The 19,166-nt window shown below is 43.6% G+C and overlaps 1 protein-coding gene and 1 long non-coding RNA gene across 6 annotated transcripts in view; both read left to right on the forward strand.

Moving 5' to 3' along the window:
- Positions 1-19,166, forward strand: part of SH3YL1 (SH3 and SYLF domain containing 1) — a 61,513-nt gene that overhangs the window by 6,468 nt on the left and 35,879 nt on the right. For 2 of the 5 annotated variants that reach the window (XM_027550748.1, XM_027550749.1), the window contains exons 2-3: positions 13,834-13,944; positions 16,761-16,874. In XM_027550748.1, coding sequence (XP_027406549.1) covers positions 13,834-13,944; positions 16,761-16,874 — 225 coding nt within the window. Of the gene's footprint in view, positions 1-4,470; positions 4,928-13,833; positions 13,945-16,760; positions 16,875-19,166 lie in introns of those variants that run through there. The other 3 variants (XM_027550750.1, XM_027550746.1, XM_027550747.1) reach the window with 3 other exon arrangements.
- On the forward strand, positions 13,952-16,240 carry LOC113897769. The gene is made up of 2 exons (XR_003512428.1): positions 13,952-14,862; positions 15,623-16,240. It is a non-coding gene; the product is annotated as an uncharacterized LOC113897769 (long non-coding RNA).

Consider the following 19,166-nt stretch of genomic DNA (forward strand, 5'->3'; position numbering starts at 1 on the left):
TTTCACTTTTCTTCCAAGGAGCAAGTGTCTTTTAATTTCATGTCTGCAGTCATCACCTGCAGTGATTTTGGAGCCCAAGAAAATAATTGGGCTGTCTGTCATTGTTTCCATTTTTTCTCCATCTATTTGCAATGAATGGATGGGACCAGATGCCATGAACTTAAGTTTTTTGAATGTTGAGTTTTAAGCCAGCTTTTTCACTTTCCTCTTGCACAGTCATTGAGAGGCCCTTTAGTTCTTCGCTTTCTGCTATTAAGCCATCATCTGCATATCTGAAATTGTTGATATTTCTCTCAGCAGTCTTGATTCCAGCTTGTGAGTAATCCATCCTGGCATTTTGCATATGTACTCTGCATATATGTTAAATAAGCAGGGTGACAATATACAGCATTGACGTACTCCTTTCCCAACTTGGAACCAGTCCGTTGTTACGTGTCTGGTTTTAACTGTTACTTCTTGACCTGCATACTCTTTAAGAATTTTCCACAGTTTGTTGTGATCCACACAGTCAAGGACTTTAGCGTAGTCAATGGAGAAGTAGTTTTCTTTTTGGAATTCCCTTTCTTTTTCTATGATCCAACGAATGTTGGCAATTTGATCTCTGGTTTCTCTGCCTTTTCTAAATCCAAATTATACATCTGGAAGTTTTCTGTTCATGTACCGCTGAAGCCAGCTTGAAAGATTTTGAGGATAATCTTGCTAGCATGTGAAATGAGTGCAGTTGTACTGTAATTTGAACATTCTTTGGCATCGCCTTTCTTTGGGATTGGAAACTGATGTTTTCCAGTCCTGTGGCCACTGCTGAGTTTTCCAAATTTGCTGGCATATTGAGTGTAGGACTTTACCAGCATCGTCTTTTAGGATTTGAAATAGATCAGCTGGAATTCCATCACCTCCAATACCTTTGTTTGTAGTGATGCTTCCTAAGTCCCACTTGACTTCACCCTCCAGGATGTCTGGCTCTAGATCAGTGACCACACCATCGTGGTTATCCACATTAAGACCTTTTTGTACACTTCTTTGTGTGTTCTTGCTACCTCTTCTTAATATCTTCTGCTTCTGTTGGGTCCTTGCCATTTCTGTCCTTTATTGTGTCCATCTTTGCATAAAATGTTCCCTTCTGCATAAAATCCCCAATTTTCTTGAAGAGATCTCTAGATCTCTTTCCCACTCTACCATTTTCCTCTGTTTCTTTGCATTGTTCACTTAAGAAGGTTTTCTTATCTCTCCTTGCTATTCTCTGGAACTCTACATTCAGTTGGGTATATCTTTCCCTTTCTCCTTTGCCTTTCACTTCTCTTTTTTTCTCAGCTGTCTATAAGGCCTCCTCAGACAACCATTTTGCCTTCTTGCATTTTTTTTTTTTTTACTTGTGGATGGTTTTGGTCACCAACTCCTGTACAGTTCTCACTCTCACATGTCCAACTCTCACATTCATACATGACCACTGGAAAAACCATTGCTTTGACTAAGTGGACTTTTGTTGGCGAAGTGATGTCTCTGCTTTTTAATATGCTGTCTAGGTTGGTCATAGCTTTTCTTCTAGGGAGCAAGTGTCTTTTAATTTCATGGCTGCAGTGATTTTGGAGCCTAAAAAGATAAAGTCTGTCATTGTTTCCATTGTTTCCCCATCTATTTACCATGAAGTGATGGGACCAGATGCCATGATCTTAGTTTTCTGAATGTTGAGTTTTAAGCCAGCTTTTTCACTCTCCTCTTTCACTTTCATCAAGAGGCTCTTCAGTTCCTCTTCACTTTCTGCCATAAGGGTGGTGTCATCTGCATATCTGAGGTTATTGATATTTCTCCTGGCAATCTTGATTCCAGATTGTGCTTCATCCAGCCCAGCATTTCACATGATGTACTCTGCATATAAGTGAAGTAAGCAGGGAGACAGTATACAGCCTTGATGTACTACTTTCTTGACTTGGAACCAGTCTGTTGTTCCATGTCTGGTTCTAACTGTTGTATCTTGACCTGCATACGGATTTCTCAGGAGGCAGGTGAGGTGGACTGGTATTCCTGTCTCTTAAAGAGTTTTCCACAGTTTGTTGTGAGGCACACAGTCAAAGGTTTTGGTGTAACCAATAAAGCAGAAGTAGATACTTTTCTGTAACTCTTGCTTTTTCAATGATCCCCTGCTGCTGCTGCCAAATCACTTCAGTCGTGTCCGACTCTGTGCGACCCCATAGACGGCAGCCCACTAGGCTCCCCCGTCCCTGGGATTCTCCAGGCAAGAACACTGGAGTGGGTTGCCATTTCCTTCTCCAATGCATGAAAGGGAAATGTGAAAGTGAAGTCGCTCAGTCGTGTCCGACTCTTAGCAATCCCATGGACTGCAGCCCACCAGGCTCCTCCATCCATGGGATTTTCCAGGCAAGAGTACTGCAGTGGGGTGCTATTTCCTTCTCCGTCAGTGATCCCTTAGATGTTGGCAGTTTGATCTCTGGTTCCTCTGCCTTTTCTAAACCAGCTTGAACATCTGGAAGTTCATGGTTCATGTACTGTTGAAGCCTGGCTTGGAGAATTTTGAGTATTACTTTGCTAGCGTGTGAGAAGAGTGCAATTGTGCAGTAGTTTGAGCATTCTTTGGCATTGCCTTTCTTTGGGATTGGAATGAAAACTGACATTTCCCAGTCCTGTGGCCACTGCTGCATTTTCCAAATTTGCTGGGATATTGAGTGCAGCTCTTTACCAGCATCACCTTTTAGGGTTTGAAATAGCTCACCTGGAATTCCATCACCTCGACTAGCTCTGCTCATAGTAAAGCTTCCTAAGAGCCACCTGACTTCACTCTCCAGGATGTCTGGCTCTAGGTGAGTGAGCACACCATTGTAGTTCTTGGGTCATGAAGATCTTTTTTGTATAGTTCTTCTGTGTATTCGTGCCACCTCTTCTTGTATCCTCTGCTTCTGTTAGGTCCATTCCATTTCTGTCCTTTATTGTGCCCATCTTTGCATGAATTGTTCCCTTGTTATCTCTAATTTTCTTGAAGAGATCTCTAGTCTTTCCTACTTTATTATTTTCCTCTATTCCTTTGCATTGATCACCAAGGAAGGCTTTCTTATCTCTCCTTGCTATTCCTACTTTCTTCAATTTGAGCCTGCGTTTGGCAGTAAGGAGCTGATGATCTGAGCCACAGCCAGCTCCAGGTTTTGTTTTTGCTGACTGTATAGAGCTGCTTCATCTTCAGCTGCAGAGAATATAATCAGTCTAATTTCAGTATTGACCATTTGGTGATGTCCATGTATAGAGTCATCTCTTGTGTTGTTGGAAGAGGGTGTTTGCTATGACCAGTGTGTTCTCTTTGCAAAACTCTGTTAGCCTTTGCCCTGCTTCATTTTGTACTCGGAGGCCAACCTTTCCTGTTACTCCAGATATGTCTTGACTTCATACCTTTACATTCCAGTTCCCTGTGATGAAGAAAGTGTTAGTCACTCAGTCATGTCCAACTCTTCATGACCCCAGGGACTGTAGCCCTCCAGGCTCCTCTGTCCATGGGATTCTCCAGGCAAGAATACTGGAGTGGGTAACCATTCCCTTCTCCAGGGGATCTTCCCAAGGCAGGGGTCGAACCTGGGTCTCCAGCATTGCAAGCAGATTCTCTATCATCTGAGCCACGAGGGAAGCTGATTATGATGAAAAGGATATCTTTTTTTTTTTTTGGTGTTAGTTCTAGAAGCTCTTGTAGGTCTTCATAGAACCATCCAATGTCCTCTTCTTTGGCATTAGTGGTTGGAGTATAGACTTGAATTACTGTGATGTTTAATGCTTTGTCTTGGAAACAAACCAAGATCATTCTGTTGTTTTTGAGACTGTATCCAAGTACTGCATTTTGGACTCTTTTGTTGACTGTGAGGGCCACTCCTTTTTTTCCTAATGGATTCTTGCCCACCATAGTAGATATAATGGTCTTCTGAAATAAGTTCGCCCATTCCCGTCCACTTTAGTTCACTGATTCCTCTAATGTCGATGTTCATGCTTACCATCTCCTGCTTGACCATGTCCAATTTACCTTGATTTACCTTGATTCGTTGAACCTGGACCTAACATTCCAGGTTCCTTTGCAGTATTGTTCTTTACAGCCCTGGACTTGACTTTCACCAGCAGATACATCCACAGCTGAGTGATGTTTCTGTTTTGGCCCAGCCTGTTCCTTCTTTATGGAGCTGTTTCTCCATTCTTCCCTAGTAGTATATTGGACACTTACTGACCTGGGGGCTCATCTTCTGGTGTCATATCTTTTTGCCTTTCATTGTGTTCATGGGGATTTCAAGGCAAGAATACTGAAGTGTTTTGCCATTGCCTTCTCCAGCAGACCACGTTTTGTCAGGCCCTGACTAGCAGGGACATGCCCTTCAGCCACTCCCCGTAGCCGGACAGCATGCTGGCACCCTGGTTGTCCCACAGCTGGTCCTCACTGAGCCTGTAAACCTTTACTGGCCACCCAGTGTCGATCAGCTTGCCACCCAGGGGCCTTGGCAGAAGCCATGCTGGAGTGCCCGGAAAGGGGTCTGGGGAGGTGGGAGCTGAGGTTGGAGCACACTCGGAGCCCGTGGTTCCTCAGCCTCACCGCTGGCACTGGCCACCCTGGGGCTGATCCGCCGCCCACATGACCCGCAGCCCGCCGAGCTCTGGGCCCTGTCTGTCCTCTCCTCTGGCTCCTCGGCCTTATTGTTCAGTCCCGGCAAGCCCAGCCACCCCGCATCTGCCCCACACAGATACAGGTCATGGTGCAGGCTGAATGTGTTGGAGGAACTTTAAGGATGTTATCAGTGGACGGGTATTGTTTGAGATATTACCTAGAGCATTTCTTCGGAGAAATGACCACAGGAGTTCAAGACTGGAACCAGAAACCCCAGAGGAGGCTGCTGAATGGACACCACAGGACTGATACTCCCTGGGCCAGACTGGAGGTGGGAGGAGGGTGAGCTGAAGTCAGATTCTAAGCTGGAGGTTTGTGTTCGGAGCTGTGTACTGGGGGATGGCAAGGCATGAGAGAAACGTGGGAGCCCCAGCTGGCCTGGGGTTTGAGAGTGCGCTCCCTGATGGATGAAGCCCACCTGGAAAGGAAACTTGGGGAGCAGGCTGGAGAGGAGTTGGGCATCACTGTAATGTCTAAATGTGATTTATTTGAGATGCTGACTTGATTTCAATGTCAATTAGTAACTGATACTCTGAGTCTGGCATTTCGGGAAAGGATTACCAGATATAAATGGTGTTTAAAGTCACAGGCCTAGGGTTGAGTGTGAATAGAAGAGGATGGCGCCTTGGGGAGGCTGAGAAGACCGTAGCCTCCACCTCTTGGCTCATTCCTAGAGGCTGTTGACCGAAAGAGATGCACAGCGTGAGAGCTGAGAGTTCAGTTTATTGGGCGCAAAATGAGGACCGTAACCCAGCAGACCGTCGCGGAGGTTCTGCTGAGGAGCTGCTCTGAAGAGATAGGGCGGGGAGGCCAGTACTTCTGTTTTGCTGAAGGGGGTACCTGCAGCCAAGCACACATTTTGGCAGAAGTTGCTGCCCGTCACAAGGAAGGGGTGTCTCCATTTATGATTTTAGTGCTCTTCTAGATATGAGAAAAGGCAAGAAATTGGGCTCTTAAAATCTTCTCCTGAAAATATCTATCTGAAGGCCTGTTCTACCAGTTTTTCCAGAGCAGAGAGGGCTTTGTTCCTGATCTCCAGCCTGTACTCCCTTCAGGGTGTGTGGAAGGTCTGCACCTGCAGTGACCTAATCTTTGTAGAGTCAGATGACAAGTGACAGTGTTGAGCTGGCAAGGTAGATGAAGTCAGCGTTAGCAGCCTTGGTGCTGCTGGCCCCCGGGCCTCGCCCTCCAGGCCTGGGGTAGGGCTGTTCCTCACCCCTCAGCTCACCCGTGTTTTGTGTGGTCCAAGTGGTGAGGCTCTGCTTAGCTGCCCCAGGAAGGGATGGCCTGGAGCAGGGCAGGTGGGTGGGAGGGCTTTGTGCCAAATCTCAGGCCTGGTCTAAGATTTCAGTTCCTCAAAGGGCTGTCTGTGTGCAATGATTTCAAGTAGAAAAAGCGTTTAAAGTTGATCTTGAAGAATGAATGGTATTTTAAGAGGTTGCCATTTTTTTCCTATAGGGCCAGCCAGCCAGTAGATCAGGCTTTGGCAGCCAAGAGGCATTAACTGTGTATTGACACACAAGAGAGAAAACAACCTTCCACAGATTTTATTGGTAACTGGATTGTAACAATAACTGAGCACTTCTTCTGTAATCCAAGTGTACTGATGCGTAGAATGCGATTCTCTTTGTGGGAGAACACTTTCGACTTGAGCTCACTATTTAGTGCCCTTTATCACCACAGGTCACGAGTGTTTAGCTGTCAATGCTAATCTATGACGGGATTTTACCTATTTCATCTTTGAAAGTGTGTTCTCCCCCGAAACGTTCTTTTGATTTGGTTTTTTGCAACCAACCACTCTTCACATCCGAGAAGGCAATGGCACCCCACTCCAGTACTCTTGCCTGGAAAATCCCATGGATGGAGGAGCCTGGTAGGCTGCAGTCCATGGGGTCGCTAAGGGTCGGACAGGACTGAGCAACTTCACTTCGCTTTTCACTTTTGTGCATTGGAGAAGGAAATGGCAACCCACTCCAGTGTTCTTGCCTGGAGAATCCCAGGGACAGGGGAGCCTAGTGGGCTGTCGTCTATGGGGTCGCACAGAGTTGGACACGACTGAAGCGACTTAGCAGCAGCAGCAGCAGCACTCTCACATCCAGGCCATAGGAGAACAGGTGGCGGCTGGATTTGCCGAGTCCTTGGTGCTCTCGGCTCCGCACGCGGCCTTCATCGTGTGCTCCGAGAGGACCAGCAGAGTTCCTTTAGAGGGGCCAATGCCCAGCTTCCTCAGGAAGGGTCAGGCGGGGTCAGCGAGTGGTGAGAGGTCATCCGGCAGAGCCTTCTGAGCCACAGGCCCAAGAAAAGCCCTCAGAGAACTCCACACAGCCCCCTCCACTCAGAAACTGGAGCCCCCACAGGCTCTGAGGGTCCTGCCCCCGCCTCACCCAGATCCCACGTCTGCCTCTACCCTTGGGCACAGCTCCCAGAGGGGCCCAGGCTGGTGGAGCACGGCGCTGTGCTGTCTGCGGCTGAGCCTCATCTCCTCCAAGAAGGGCTGCGTCCTCGCACATATCCCCCTTCAGAGCGAATGGTTCCCACAGTTAAGGTCCCGGTATACCTGCCGCATGCCTCCACCTGCACCTCCTCCAGGCGGGCGGGAGGTTACAGCCACAGGAGCTGGCATAACTCAGGGGTCAGGGGGGGAGTGCAGGGAGGGCCCTCTGACGTGAGGCTGTTTACAGGTGCAGCCAAGATCCATCTTTTCATCCATTTTAACATTTAATGAAAAGGCAAAAGCCACATGTTTGCTTTCTTTAAGAAGGACTTGCAAATAGTTTATTATAAAAGCTATGTAATCAAAGAGAAAGATATTAACATATGTATGTTATATCTTAAAAGTGTTTTTACCCATTTATCTACCTCCCCAAACTAATTGAGTGATTAGAATGTATATAAAACAAGTCAAGTCTAGTTCTAAAGAAAATAAAAATTGCAAATACTTTCCCATATTCTGTAATGCCATGGAGAGATGATAAGTTTCAGCCGCAACAACAAGCCCACAAATCTCAATTTCTTGCCACTATAAGAGTTATTCCCCCCTCATGCTCCAGGTCATGGGCAGCTCCCCGCAGCCAGTGAAGGAGAGGGAAAGGGTGGGGAAACATGCTGCCCTGCTATCTGAGCAGCCGCTCCCGAGGACAGCGCTGCACTGACGTGGGTGGGAACTCCTGCCCAGCCGCGCGACTCACCCAGCAGCCCTCCGCCTGCAGCTGTCCGTTCTGTTAGGAGCAAGGCTGCGTAAGAGAACAGAGGCCTGCCTAGTCGGGTGCAGTGTGCAGACAGGTGCAGTCTCGTCAGTTTTCCCCTCGTGTCCCTGTGTGCCCTGCTGACTCTTGCGGCTCAGCGCCTCCCTCCCTCGTCATGATCACTGCAAGTGGGGCTGGCTTCCATCACTTGTTCACTCTGGCTGCGGTTTTCAGAGTCTGTTCACTGCGTCAGTACTGTGTTGAAAACTTGGAAATGCCCCCACCATATACACTTTTTCTGGATCACTGTGGAATATCAAAAACAGTTACATGTCTTTAGCCTGCTACTGGTGGCTCTAGTGGTAAAGAACCCACCTGCCAATGCAGGAGACATAAGAATCGAGGGTTCGATCCCTGGGTCAGGAAGATCCCCTGGAGAAGGAAATGGCAACCCACTCCAGGGTTCTTGCCTGGAGAATCCCATGGACAGAGGAGCCTGGTGGGCTACAGTCCTTAGGGTCACAAAGAGTCGGATATGACTGAAGCAATGTAACACAACATTAGTCAAGTCACGACTAACAGCTACTTCTATAAAATGTACTTTAATGGCCCAAATAGCTACATAAATATGTTCGTTAGGAATTTTTCTAGGTTATATTTTTTCTAAGACCTTTTAAATCCAGATTGTTTAACCAAAGCACTGATAATAGGAAATGTTTAAAGTCACTAGTACATTGACATACTTTTAAATGGGTGTTTTAAGATTGCTTCCCTATTTAAAAATTATGTCTTCTGAGAATTTTTCTGTGTTCATCTTTGTGCTTCATATCCACCGCTGAAAGTGAGAGCAGAGTACTGAGAATATCAGCCCTTCAGTATCTTAGTACCATCAGTGAAATGGGACAGTGTGATTTTAAATACATGACTGGGGAGACGAAGAGCAACTGCACGTTAGTTCCTAAAATTAAAGTTTAAGAATTGGCAATGATACACAAATGCATATGATAATAATTGAACATTTAGTGTGTAGCTACTCACCCAGTCCCTATCCTGTGAATTGTGTGTGTGTTTGTGTCCAAACATGCCCAGGGGAGGGGAGGCTGTCTACACTCTTGTTTGTGTAAAATGTAAGGATATATTTTTCACTTTTCTACACCTCTTCATACAAGACATGTTCATTGTGAGAGGTCACATTTTAAACAGAAGATAATGTATGGAGTAATTATTCATAATATACATTTTTTTAATAGCTGGAGTCATGCATTTCCACTACTACATTAAATATTTAATTGTTCAATATTCAATTTATGCTGAGCAATCTTTGTTATGTAATATTTCATACATACAACATACAAAGGACTATTGAGAATAACAATTTACCTCCATGACTTACGATACACAGTACAAGTTTCCAGCAAGCTTCCTATATAAGCCTTCCCCACACCCCACAGCAAGTATCATTATACTTGATTTTTATATATATTTATATAAACATTTACATGTGTGTGATGCCCTATATGTCTTTATGTAGCTTGCTTTTCCTCTCAATACTCATATTTTGCCATGCTGATACATGTAAACCTAGCTTATTTGAAGTTCTGTGTAGAATACAGTTTCAATACTATACCAAGCTAGGTATGTCCATCCTCCTCTTGAGCGGAATTTGTTTCCTGCTTTGAAAGTGTTTGGTTTTATGTGCTATTCTTACTATTTTGCTATTAAAAGCATTGCCTCAATGAACCTTCTTACACATGTAGAACTGGTTTCCTGGGTGCATGACAAGCTACCCAGAACTGGTTGGCTCACAGCAACAGGCAGGTCGTCTCCCACAGGGGAGGCCTCCTGTGCGGAGTCAGCGGCCGCACCTGGAGGGCCCCATGTCTCCAGAAGGCCCGCCTTCTCCCCAGCCCGCGGGCTCCAGGCTGGCGGCTGCACAGTGCGGGCTCCAGGCTGGCGGCTGCACAGTGCAGCCTCCCCTCCTCTCCAGGTCTCACCCTTTCTGTCTGCTTAAGGATAGTCATCTTGCACTTAGGGACCACCTGGGGAGTCTGGAGGATTAACTTAGTTACACCTGCAAAGGCCCTTTTTCCAAGTGAGACCCCTTTCACAGGACCCGGCGGACATGAATTTGGGGCCACCGTCCCGCCCAGCCACCAGTGTCTCCGTGAGTGCATCCAGGTGTGGAATTGGTGGGTCATCTCTGCTGTCCTCAGAGAGCTCCCACAGCAGCTGCCCTTCCTCAGGACCTCACCAGCAGGCCACAGGCTTCCCTCCGTGCCCCTGCCCGGCCTGCATATGGGCACTGCAGGCTTTGGTCATTGCTGTCCACCTAGAGGACGAGAAATGATGATGCATTATGGTCTGGTTTTGCACGTCCCTGGTTTCTTAGGAGTTTGATCCACTTTTCATGTATTTATTGGCCATGGTGGTCTCTTCTGTGGATTAGTAGTTGAATATTTTGCCTAATTTTCTATAGCAATTTCATATTTTTTGATATTAAAAGATCTTTATATATTCTTGATGTGGTACATATATACAGTGGAACATTACCCGGCCATAAAAAGGAATGAAATCATGTCATTTGCTACCACATAGATGGACCTGGAGATTCCCACACTGAGTGAAGTAAGTCAGACAAACACAAATACCATATGATACCACTTATATGTGGAATCTAAGAAAAAGGTACAAATGAATTTCTCTATAAAACAGAGTCACAGACGTAGGAAACAATCTTATGCTTACCAGAACTTAAAGGGTAGGGAGGGATGAATTGGGAGATTGGGATTGACATATACATTTGACTACGTATAAAATAGATGATAAGAACCTACTGTGTAGCACAGGAACTCTGATTAATATGCTGTAATAGCCTATATGGGAAAAGAGTGTTAAAAAAAAAGTAGATAAATATGTGTGTAAGTGACTCTTCTGTACAGAAGAACCTAACACAATATTGTAAATCAACTATATTCCAATAAATTTTTTTTTAAAAAAGGAGAAATTGAAGAAGCAAAATGTGCAGAACCAAAGATGGACTTAAAAAAGTCTACCTGAAGAGCTCTAAATTTTAAATACCAAAAGAAAAAATACTAAGGATATGATAGAGATACAAATTGAACAATTCAATGATTTGTAATTATAATAAATCAATTAACCATAAATTATATCAATCATAATACATGTAAATACATTTAAATGTATTAAAAAGTAAAATATCTTTATATATTATGGGTTCTAAATCTCTGTCATTTATACTTATGACAAATATATTCCAGTCTGTGGCTTATATTCTTATTTTTAAATGTATGTTGATATATAACTTTTTACATTTTAATGTAGTTGAATATATTTGTAGTTTCCCTTTATTTTGTGCCTTGTTTATACCATTCCTCCATCCTCAGATCATAAAGATACTCCCTATTCTTTTTATTCTAAAAGTACAAAGTTATGCTTTTAATATTTAGGCCTTCAGTTACACTGAATTTTTTGTATGATATGATGTCGTAATCTAATTTTATTTTGTTTTCCTTTGAATGACCCAGAGTTGTCCCAGAACAATTTATTAATCTACTGTGTCATCTCTGTCATATATTTTTAAACATGAGTATATATATTTATATGAATACTCCTTTCTTTTGTTGTGAATGTAGCACTGTTAATTAAGTGCTGTGGTTTATTCAATAAATTGTGTCATATATGTTTAAAATATTAGGTTCTAACTTCACATCCTATACAAACACGAAGTTTGAAGTACGTCAAATATTTAATGTAAAATAAAAGCTCTGAAAGAAAATCTGAAATAATACTCATGTAACTTTTTTCTTAAAGTAAGACTTTTAGTCACAATAATAGAAAGATGATAATGATAAAAAGCCCAGAGAGATATTGCCACATAAATGAAAACAAATACTGAGAAACTATACATAAAAGTGTAAAAAACAAGAAGCTGAGATGGAAACTTGCGACATGAAATTTTAATATGAAAATTATAGAGAAATGAGTATAGGACCAGAAAGATAGGCAGAGAGCACCAACAGAAAATACGCAAAACAAAATGAGACGAGTGAGACGTTGGCTGGTGTTGGATAAACACAAGTTTGCCGTCCTGTTCTGACATGCCCACCTCGCCTCTGCTGCTTCCCTGGTGACAGTACACGTCTCATGGTAACACTTGGTGGTTCTAAGGTTGGAGAGTGTTTTTAGAAGGCGACTTCATAATGGAAAAAAGCCTAAAAATTTTTTTTAAGTCATTAATTCCAACTCCTAAGATTCTCTCAAGATAATTACTATCCAACAGTGGTATCAATAAAAACTAAAAATGAAATAATCGACTTGTTTAACAGTAGGAACCAACTGAAGCCATGCTAAATGCAGACAGCGGTACTGGTGCATATCAGTGGTAGGGGTGTCTTTTTTCTTCAGTATTTGCATACCTATACTTTTTCTGTTATTTTTACAATGCACTTATGCCATAATTTGTTGTTGTTTTTTTTTTTTAACTTTTTGTCTCAAAATTCATGGGCCTTTTACACTATGAATTTGAAAAGTAATTCTCCCATAATTCTAATTCTTTTATGGTTTGACTTTTGGCATTTTGAATCATTGATAGATTTGGAGTTCATGTAGTGTGACACTGCGGATGATTTTTTCCCCCAAAGGATGACTATTGTGTAAGATAACTTTTCCACATTTATTTGAGATGCAGTATTCATCACATATTAAATTCCCTTATACATTTGGGCCAATTTTTGAATTTTCTATTTTGTAAAATTGATTTTTCTGTCCATATTTGTATCACCAGGAGGTAACTTATAGAGGCTTTATAATATGTTAGATGGAGGTTTTCACCTTCTTTTTCCAGGTTCACACATTTTCTTCTAGCCTTTCTTGCTTATTTTTCCAAATGAATTTGAGGACTACTTTATTTAGTAAAAAAAAATACTTGTTAGACTTAAACGGAGAAAGCAATGGCACCCCACTCCAGTACTCTTGCCTGGAAAATCCCATGGAAGGAGGAGCCTGGTAGGCTGCAGTCCATGGGGTCTCTAAGAGTCAGACAAGACTCAGCGACTTCACTTTCACTTTTCACTTTCATGCATTGGAGAAGGAAATGGCAACCCACTCCAGTGTTCTTGCCTGGAGAATCCCAGGGACGGGGGAGCCTGGTGGGCTGCCGTCTATGGGGTCGCACAGAGTCGGACACGACTGAAGCGACTTAGCAGCACCAACAGTAGTAGCAGCAGACTTAAAAGAGAATATGAATTTGATTTCATTTTTTAAAAAGTAGAAAAACTATTATAAGAAAATTGAAAAGACAAATGACAAAGAGGAAATCAATGTAACTTGTATTCTAGAAAAAAAGGTTAATTCCTTTAACATATAAATCAATAAGAAACAGAAATACCCTCCCTAAGTAGACAAGAAATATTTTTAAAAAAGACTTGACAGAAATGGAAGTATATTAATATTACTCATCATAAAAGAACAAATTACAAGTGCACTGAGAGCTTCAAAGGCAGAAGCTGGTGTTGGAATTGCCATTTGTGTAAACTGAAACTGGGGGAAGTGTTTAGAGCATCAGTTTTTACACTGAATGTCAGCAAATGGATCTAGGATTCCTGAGGGGAGGGAAATGAAGGCCAAGATTTCCCGCTTTTCTGCCTGGAAGCTGCAGCGCAGGAGAGAACCCACCTTAGCCTGTGTTGCTTCCAAACTGTTGCTATTCAGTTGCTAAGTCCTTTTAAGATCCTTTAGATCGCCGTGATTTTAAATTTCTAAGATTTTTGAGAGTTTAAGGTTTCCCAATCTCAGAGTGAATTTAATTTATTAGGAAAATAGAGATGAAATGATTACCAAGTAAAGATTTTCAATTTATTTCTTTTGTCTGGTAGGATACAGTTTGTTAATGCTTAATTGTGTATGACAAAAATGAAATTACAACAAACTTCTAACTTCTATTTAGTAGATTTTTTCATTAAAATCACTTTTTTAATCTTTTAGTGAACAACCCTATACCTTCCAATTTGAAATCTGAAGCAAAAAAGGCTGCTAAAATTCTAAGAGAATTCACAGAAATAACTTCCAGAAATGGACCTGATAAGATCATCCCTGGTAGGTGAATAATATGAGTACTTTCCACTTCTGCATTTGCTCTGTTTCCCAAATTATCTTCTCAACCCTTGACTGCGCACAGGTCCTCAGACCGCCTCTCTGCTCTGGGCCTGTCTTCCCCGCCCCGCCTCCTCTCCTGCCTGCCTTCCTGCTCCTTCCCCTTTTGTGAGTATTCCCTGTCCTTTGCCAGCGCCATTTCTCTCAAACTCACAGGTCCTTGTCCTCAGTTTCTGAGGGCTTTGCAAACTCACTAGCTAATCTCATAAATAAATTTTAAATTTGTGTTTTTTCTTTCTAGATAAGATAGTTATACCTTACAGTGGTTTAAGAAGACTAATCATTGATTTCCAGTACAACCAGAAATCTGTATTCCTGGGGTCCGAAACCTCAGTTCCTAAGCTCCCCCAGACCTGCTGAATCAGACTCCGTGATTCTCCTGTAGTCATGCGGGCCACACCAGACCTGGTCCAGAGGCAAGCCTTTGGGAACCACTGTCTGTTCATTACTACTACCCGTTGTTTCTAAAAGGTGTTTCAGAAAATACTTATCTGATGCTAAGAGACTCGTATGCAAACTAGCTTGGGAAGGCAAATTTCCCTCTTAGTGCAGGACTTTGATCCTTCATTAAAGAAAGGAGTTTAATTTCTTAAGCTAGATTTTCTGAAGTTATTTAACAGGTCTTTAAATGTTTTTAAAAATTACTAATTTGTTGTTATAATAATAATACTAATTGCTCTTATTTTGGCCTAGCCACTCCTCTCATCTTAAGAAAACAGGGCTTTTTAGAGCATTGATACTCAAAGAGCAGACTGGACAACATTCGGGCATCACCTGGGAGCTTGTTAGAAATGCAGGACCTCGGGCTCTTCTTAGACCTAAGGAATCATAATCCGCATTTTTCACAAGATCTCCAGTGAGGTACATGCATTTGAGAAGCACTGCATAGGACTTGAAGGAAATCCAACCAGAAAAATCTGAGTTTTCTTAGCTCTGTTCTGAAGCAGGAGGTAGAAGACATTTCTTGATATATATCAGCTACATATCAGGCTAGCCCAACTTACAGATAAAGTGTATTTCCTACCGTAAAAATATCTGGGTATTTCTCAACGATTTTGTCCAGCACAATTCTGTCTTGCCTTTTCTGCCTCCAGTTAAAGGTCACCCAACTCCCTTTCACTGGCTGTCACTCAGAAAATGAAAATCTGTTTACATAGGAGCCTTAGGAAGAAGAGCTTGCTCCCAGGGTATACAGACTGCGAGTGGAGGGTGGGGGTGGGAGGCAGGAAGGCCCAGCTGCCAGGGGACCAAGCCTTGCCTTTCCATGGGACGCGGAGGGAGGGCCGCTATGTTTACTTTAAAACCGGGAGCTCTGTTACGGAACAGGAGATGAAGTCTCCAAGCATTTTAAAACAGAATGCCCAGCCCTTTAGACCTCCTTGGCTGTGAGTTCACAGTTTTCTGGTGTAAGGGCTCTGAGATGTGAGACTGAATTTAGAGAGTAAATTTGCAATCGATCCATCCTTGTTACAAACAAAGAGCTAACTGGACAATTATTTAGCAATTGTTGGTAGTTTACTGTCCCTAAACTTGGGTGGATAAGATGTTAAAAACACACCTGACATTTGAAATGTGTTCATTAAAGAAATCTACTTTGGTTCTATTTAATGTTTCTGAACAGAGGCGGAGCTCACTGTAAAAGCAGTGGGAACGCCTGTGCGGTGTTGAGGATGGCCTGCCGGTTGTGCTGTATAAACAAGGCTCCTGGCTGTAACGAAGCTGTCCGTCATCATCGCCTTGTTACACCCCTTAGAAATGGAGCTCAGGCACCTCAGCAGGCCGCCCTCTGAACAGCATTACTTCTGACCCTGGTTCAGGACCAGCAGCTGCAGACAGTCTGTGTGTCACCCTCCTGGTGCCTTTGGTTGAATCATCTCTGAGGGTCTGTTGTTAATTTAAATTTTGAAATGGTATGCATAATTGTATTCGAAATTTAGTGTCTCCTAAGGACTGAAGGATACATACAAAGTCTTTTGTGTGTATTTGAGTACACTATTTGGTTTGACTTCTTCAAAATAATATATGACTAAAATGATGATAAACTACCTTAAAAGTAGTATTGGGTTCCAAGAATAATTTCAGTCTTAAGGCTTCCTTTGTTATTTGAAAGATGTACTATTGTGTAAATAAATCCACCAAATAGTGAGACACTGTGTTTAGTGGGACCTATGTTAATAACCTTGCTTTTATGGAAAGAACTTCCCTGAAATGTGAATAAACCAATATTTTGTAAATGGAAGTATATTTTCAGTGCTTTGGTAGTTATGTGTTATTCAAATACTGATCAAATCATTTTGTAAAGTTAAAAGCCTTTTTTAAGTGGCAAAATCATTAAATTTTTCTGGTTTTGAATCCAGATTTTCATATTATTAGCAGGTGAGCTCAGTGATGTGGCTTTAAGCTCAAACACTCTGCCACACACACGGCGTATCAGTCACTGTTTAAGTTTCTCCTTAATACTCTGTAGATCTTAATTTCTTTGAATAAATTTGAAAATTATACATTACGTTCTAAATTAATTGAAATCTCCAAATTATTTCCCCTGCTGCTAGACATCAGCACAGTCTCATTCCAGGCTCTCATTTCTTGTGGCCATTGCAGAATTTCTGAGCACCTCTCCTGTCGGGTTAGGGCCACCAAAGGCTTCAGGCTCTCCTGGGGTGGATTGTCCTCAGTTACCGGGGGGCCCGGGTCCGGGAAGCACAGCTCCGTGCCCAGGTCTGACCCGTCGGGGTGCACCCTGCCCTCATCTTTTGCAGCGCACGTCATCGCCAAAGCCAAGGGCCTCGCGATCCTGTCGGTGATAAAGGCTGGCTTTCTGGTCACGGCGAGAGGAGGCAGCGGGATCGTGCTGGCGCGCCTTCCAGACGGAAGTAAGTCAGCGGCTCTTCACCGGGAGGAGCGGAGAGCCCTCCTCCACGCTTGTGTTCCGTTTCCGCTGTGAGCTGCGTCCCAGGGAGGGAGGCAGGCTTTGTGGCTCCACCGGCACCGCCTCCCTTGGGCGGCTCCCGGGGTGTTTTCTGTTAGCCGGCCAGCCCGGGAGCCTCTCAGAACACCAGAAGGTGCTCCCCCGCCTTTGCGTATTTTCTCGTCCTTCCGTGGAGCAAATACTAAACGTTGACATTATATTTCTCTTGTCAAATATGCATTCTTATTCCTCAGCTTCAGGGTACTGTTTTCTAATGTTTTTAGAAGCTGATAAGGTGAAAGACCATTTGTAAGCTTTTCCCCCATTTTTCCTGTAGGAGACCTTAAAAACGGAAACATTTTAAAGAATATCCATCCCCAGGGCAGAATCATATCAAGATTAGTATAATTTGGCTTTACTTTCTGGTGTGAAATCTAATACCTGATTTTTCAGACATGACATCAAAATACATTTGCCTTGAATCTCAAGAACCAACATTTATCATATTTGAAATGTGTGTAGGTGTGTGTAGGGGCCGGAGAAGGCAATGGCACCCCACTCCAGTACTCTTGCCTGGAAAATCCCATGGATGGAGGAGCCTGGTAGGCTGCAGTCCATGGGGTGACTAAGAGTCAGACAAGACTCAGCGACTTCACTTTCACTTTTCCCTTTCATGCATTGGAGAAGGAAATGGCAACCCACTCCAGTGTTCTTGCCTGAAGAATCCCAGGGACGGGGGAGCCTGGTGGGCTGCCGTCTATGGGGTCGCACAGAGTGGGACACGACTGAAGCGACTTAGCAGCAGCAGCAGTGTGTAGGGGCTTCCTTCGTGACTCAGTTGGTAAAGAATCTGCCTGCAGTGCAGGGGACCAGGGTTCAATTCCTGGGTTGGGAAGACCCCCTGGAGAAGGAAATGGCAACTCTAGTATTCTTGCCTGGAGAATCCCTCAGATAGAGAAACCTGGCAGGCTATAGTCCATGGGGCCGCAAGAATCAGACATGATTTAGTGACTAAACCACCACCAGGTGTGTCATAACCATCTAACAGCCTTATTACATGAATTTAACATTAGCTGTTCAGTTATATAATTGAACACATTTTTTTCTGTTAATGTGTTAATGTGTCGGGCTTCCCTTGTGGCTCAGCTGGTAAAGAATCCCCCTGCAGTGTGGGAGGCCTGGGTTTGATCCCTGGGTTGGGAAGATCCCCTGGAGAAGGGAAAGGTTACCCACTCTAGAATTCTGGCCTGGAGAATTCCATGGACTATATAGTCCTCGGGGTCGCAAAGAGTTGGACACAACTGAGCGACTTTCACTTCACTTCTGTTCATAGCTCTTTTTAGTGTCAGTAATTTAATTTTCTGCTGAGAGAACACGGGCCATCCACTTGCAGTAGATAAATCTGGGCATTTGTGGGGTGCACAGCTCTGGAACATGTGTCAGTGGGACTTACTATCCCCTGTGAAGTGTCCCCACGGTAAATGAGAGTTTGCCCCCGAGTTTGTACTTCAGATTTCATAGCTCCAGACTTCCTATGAAACCAAAATGACAAAATTCTCTTTTTCTCAGGAGGACACGCGTTACCCAAATTTTCATAGGCAGATTCTCAGCAGTACAACCAGACAAGTAGGCACATTCAAATTGAGTCCACTGTTAGGCTCCAGGTTTGCAAGAACTCCCCCATCTTGCCCTGCAGGTCAGCGCTGTGGTGGACAGGTGCCTGTCAGAAAAGGGGAGGAGCTATCCACCCTGGGGCTCCTCTCAGAACCTCAGGGGGACCCACCCACTAGTTTAAGTACCCAAGTTTCTCTCTCCCATCTTCCCAATTAGCTGATGGTCACTCCGCAGAGAGTATTTCAAAAGCCAGCCAGTAAGGCAAGCATATCCCTGGATCCTGGCCAGGTGGGTGGTCTTTAAACAGGGACAGTCCCTAACAGAGGAAGTGGAAAACAACTTTGGGGTTACAAGACATTAATTTCTATAGTCAACCCCCCCCTAAGCCCAGACAGATGAGTTCTGGATGCATTCAGGCACCAGCCTGTCATCTGAGGTATCTGACAGCAAGAATGCTATCGAGCGTCTTCCTGAAGTGCTCCAGCAAGATCACCCCCATCCCCCCGGTTACTTTTCTCTAGACTTGTCTAACATAATTGTGTCTACATCAGGAAATATGCACAAATAGTCCTGAAATGTACCATATCATGGCAAATGGAGTTATTTTACTGAGCTTCCAAATGTCAGGTTATGTATCTTGTTA

This window comes from Bos indicus x Bos taurus, chromosome 8 (genome assembly GCF_003369695.1).
Source record: "Bos indicus x Bos taurus breed Angus x Brahman F1 hybrid chromosome 8, Bos_hybrid_MaternalHap_v2.0, whole genome shotgun sequence".
Lineage (NCBI taxonomy): Eukaryota > Metazoa > Chordata > Mammalia > Artiodactyla > Bovidae > Bos > Bos indicus x Bos taurus.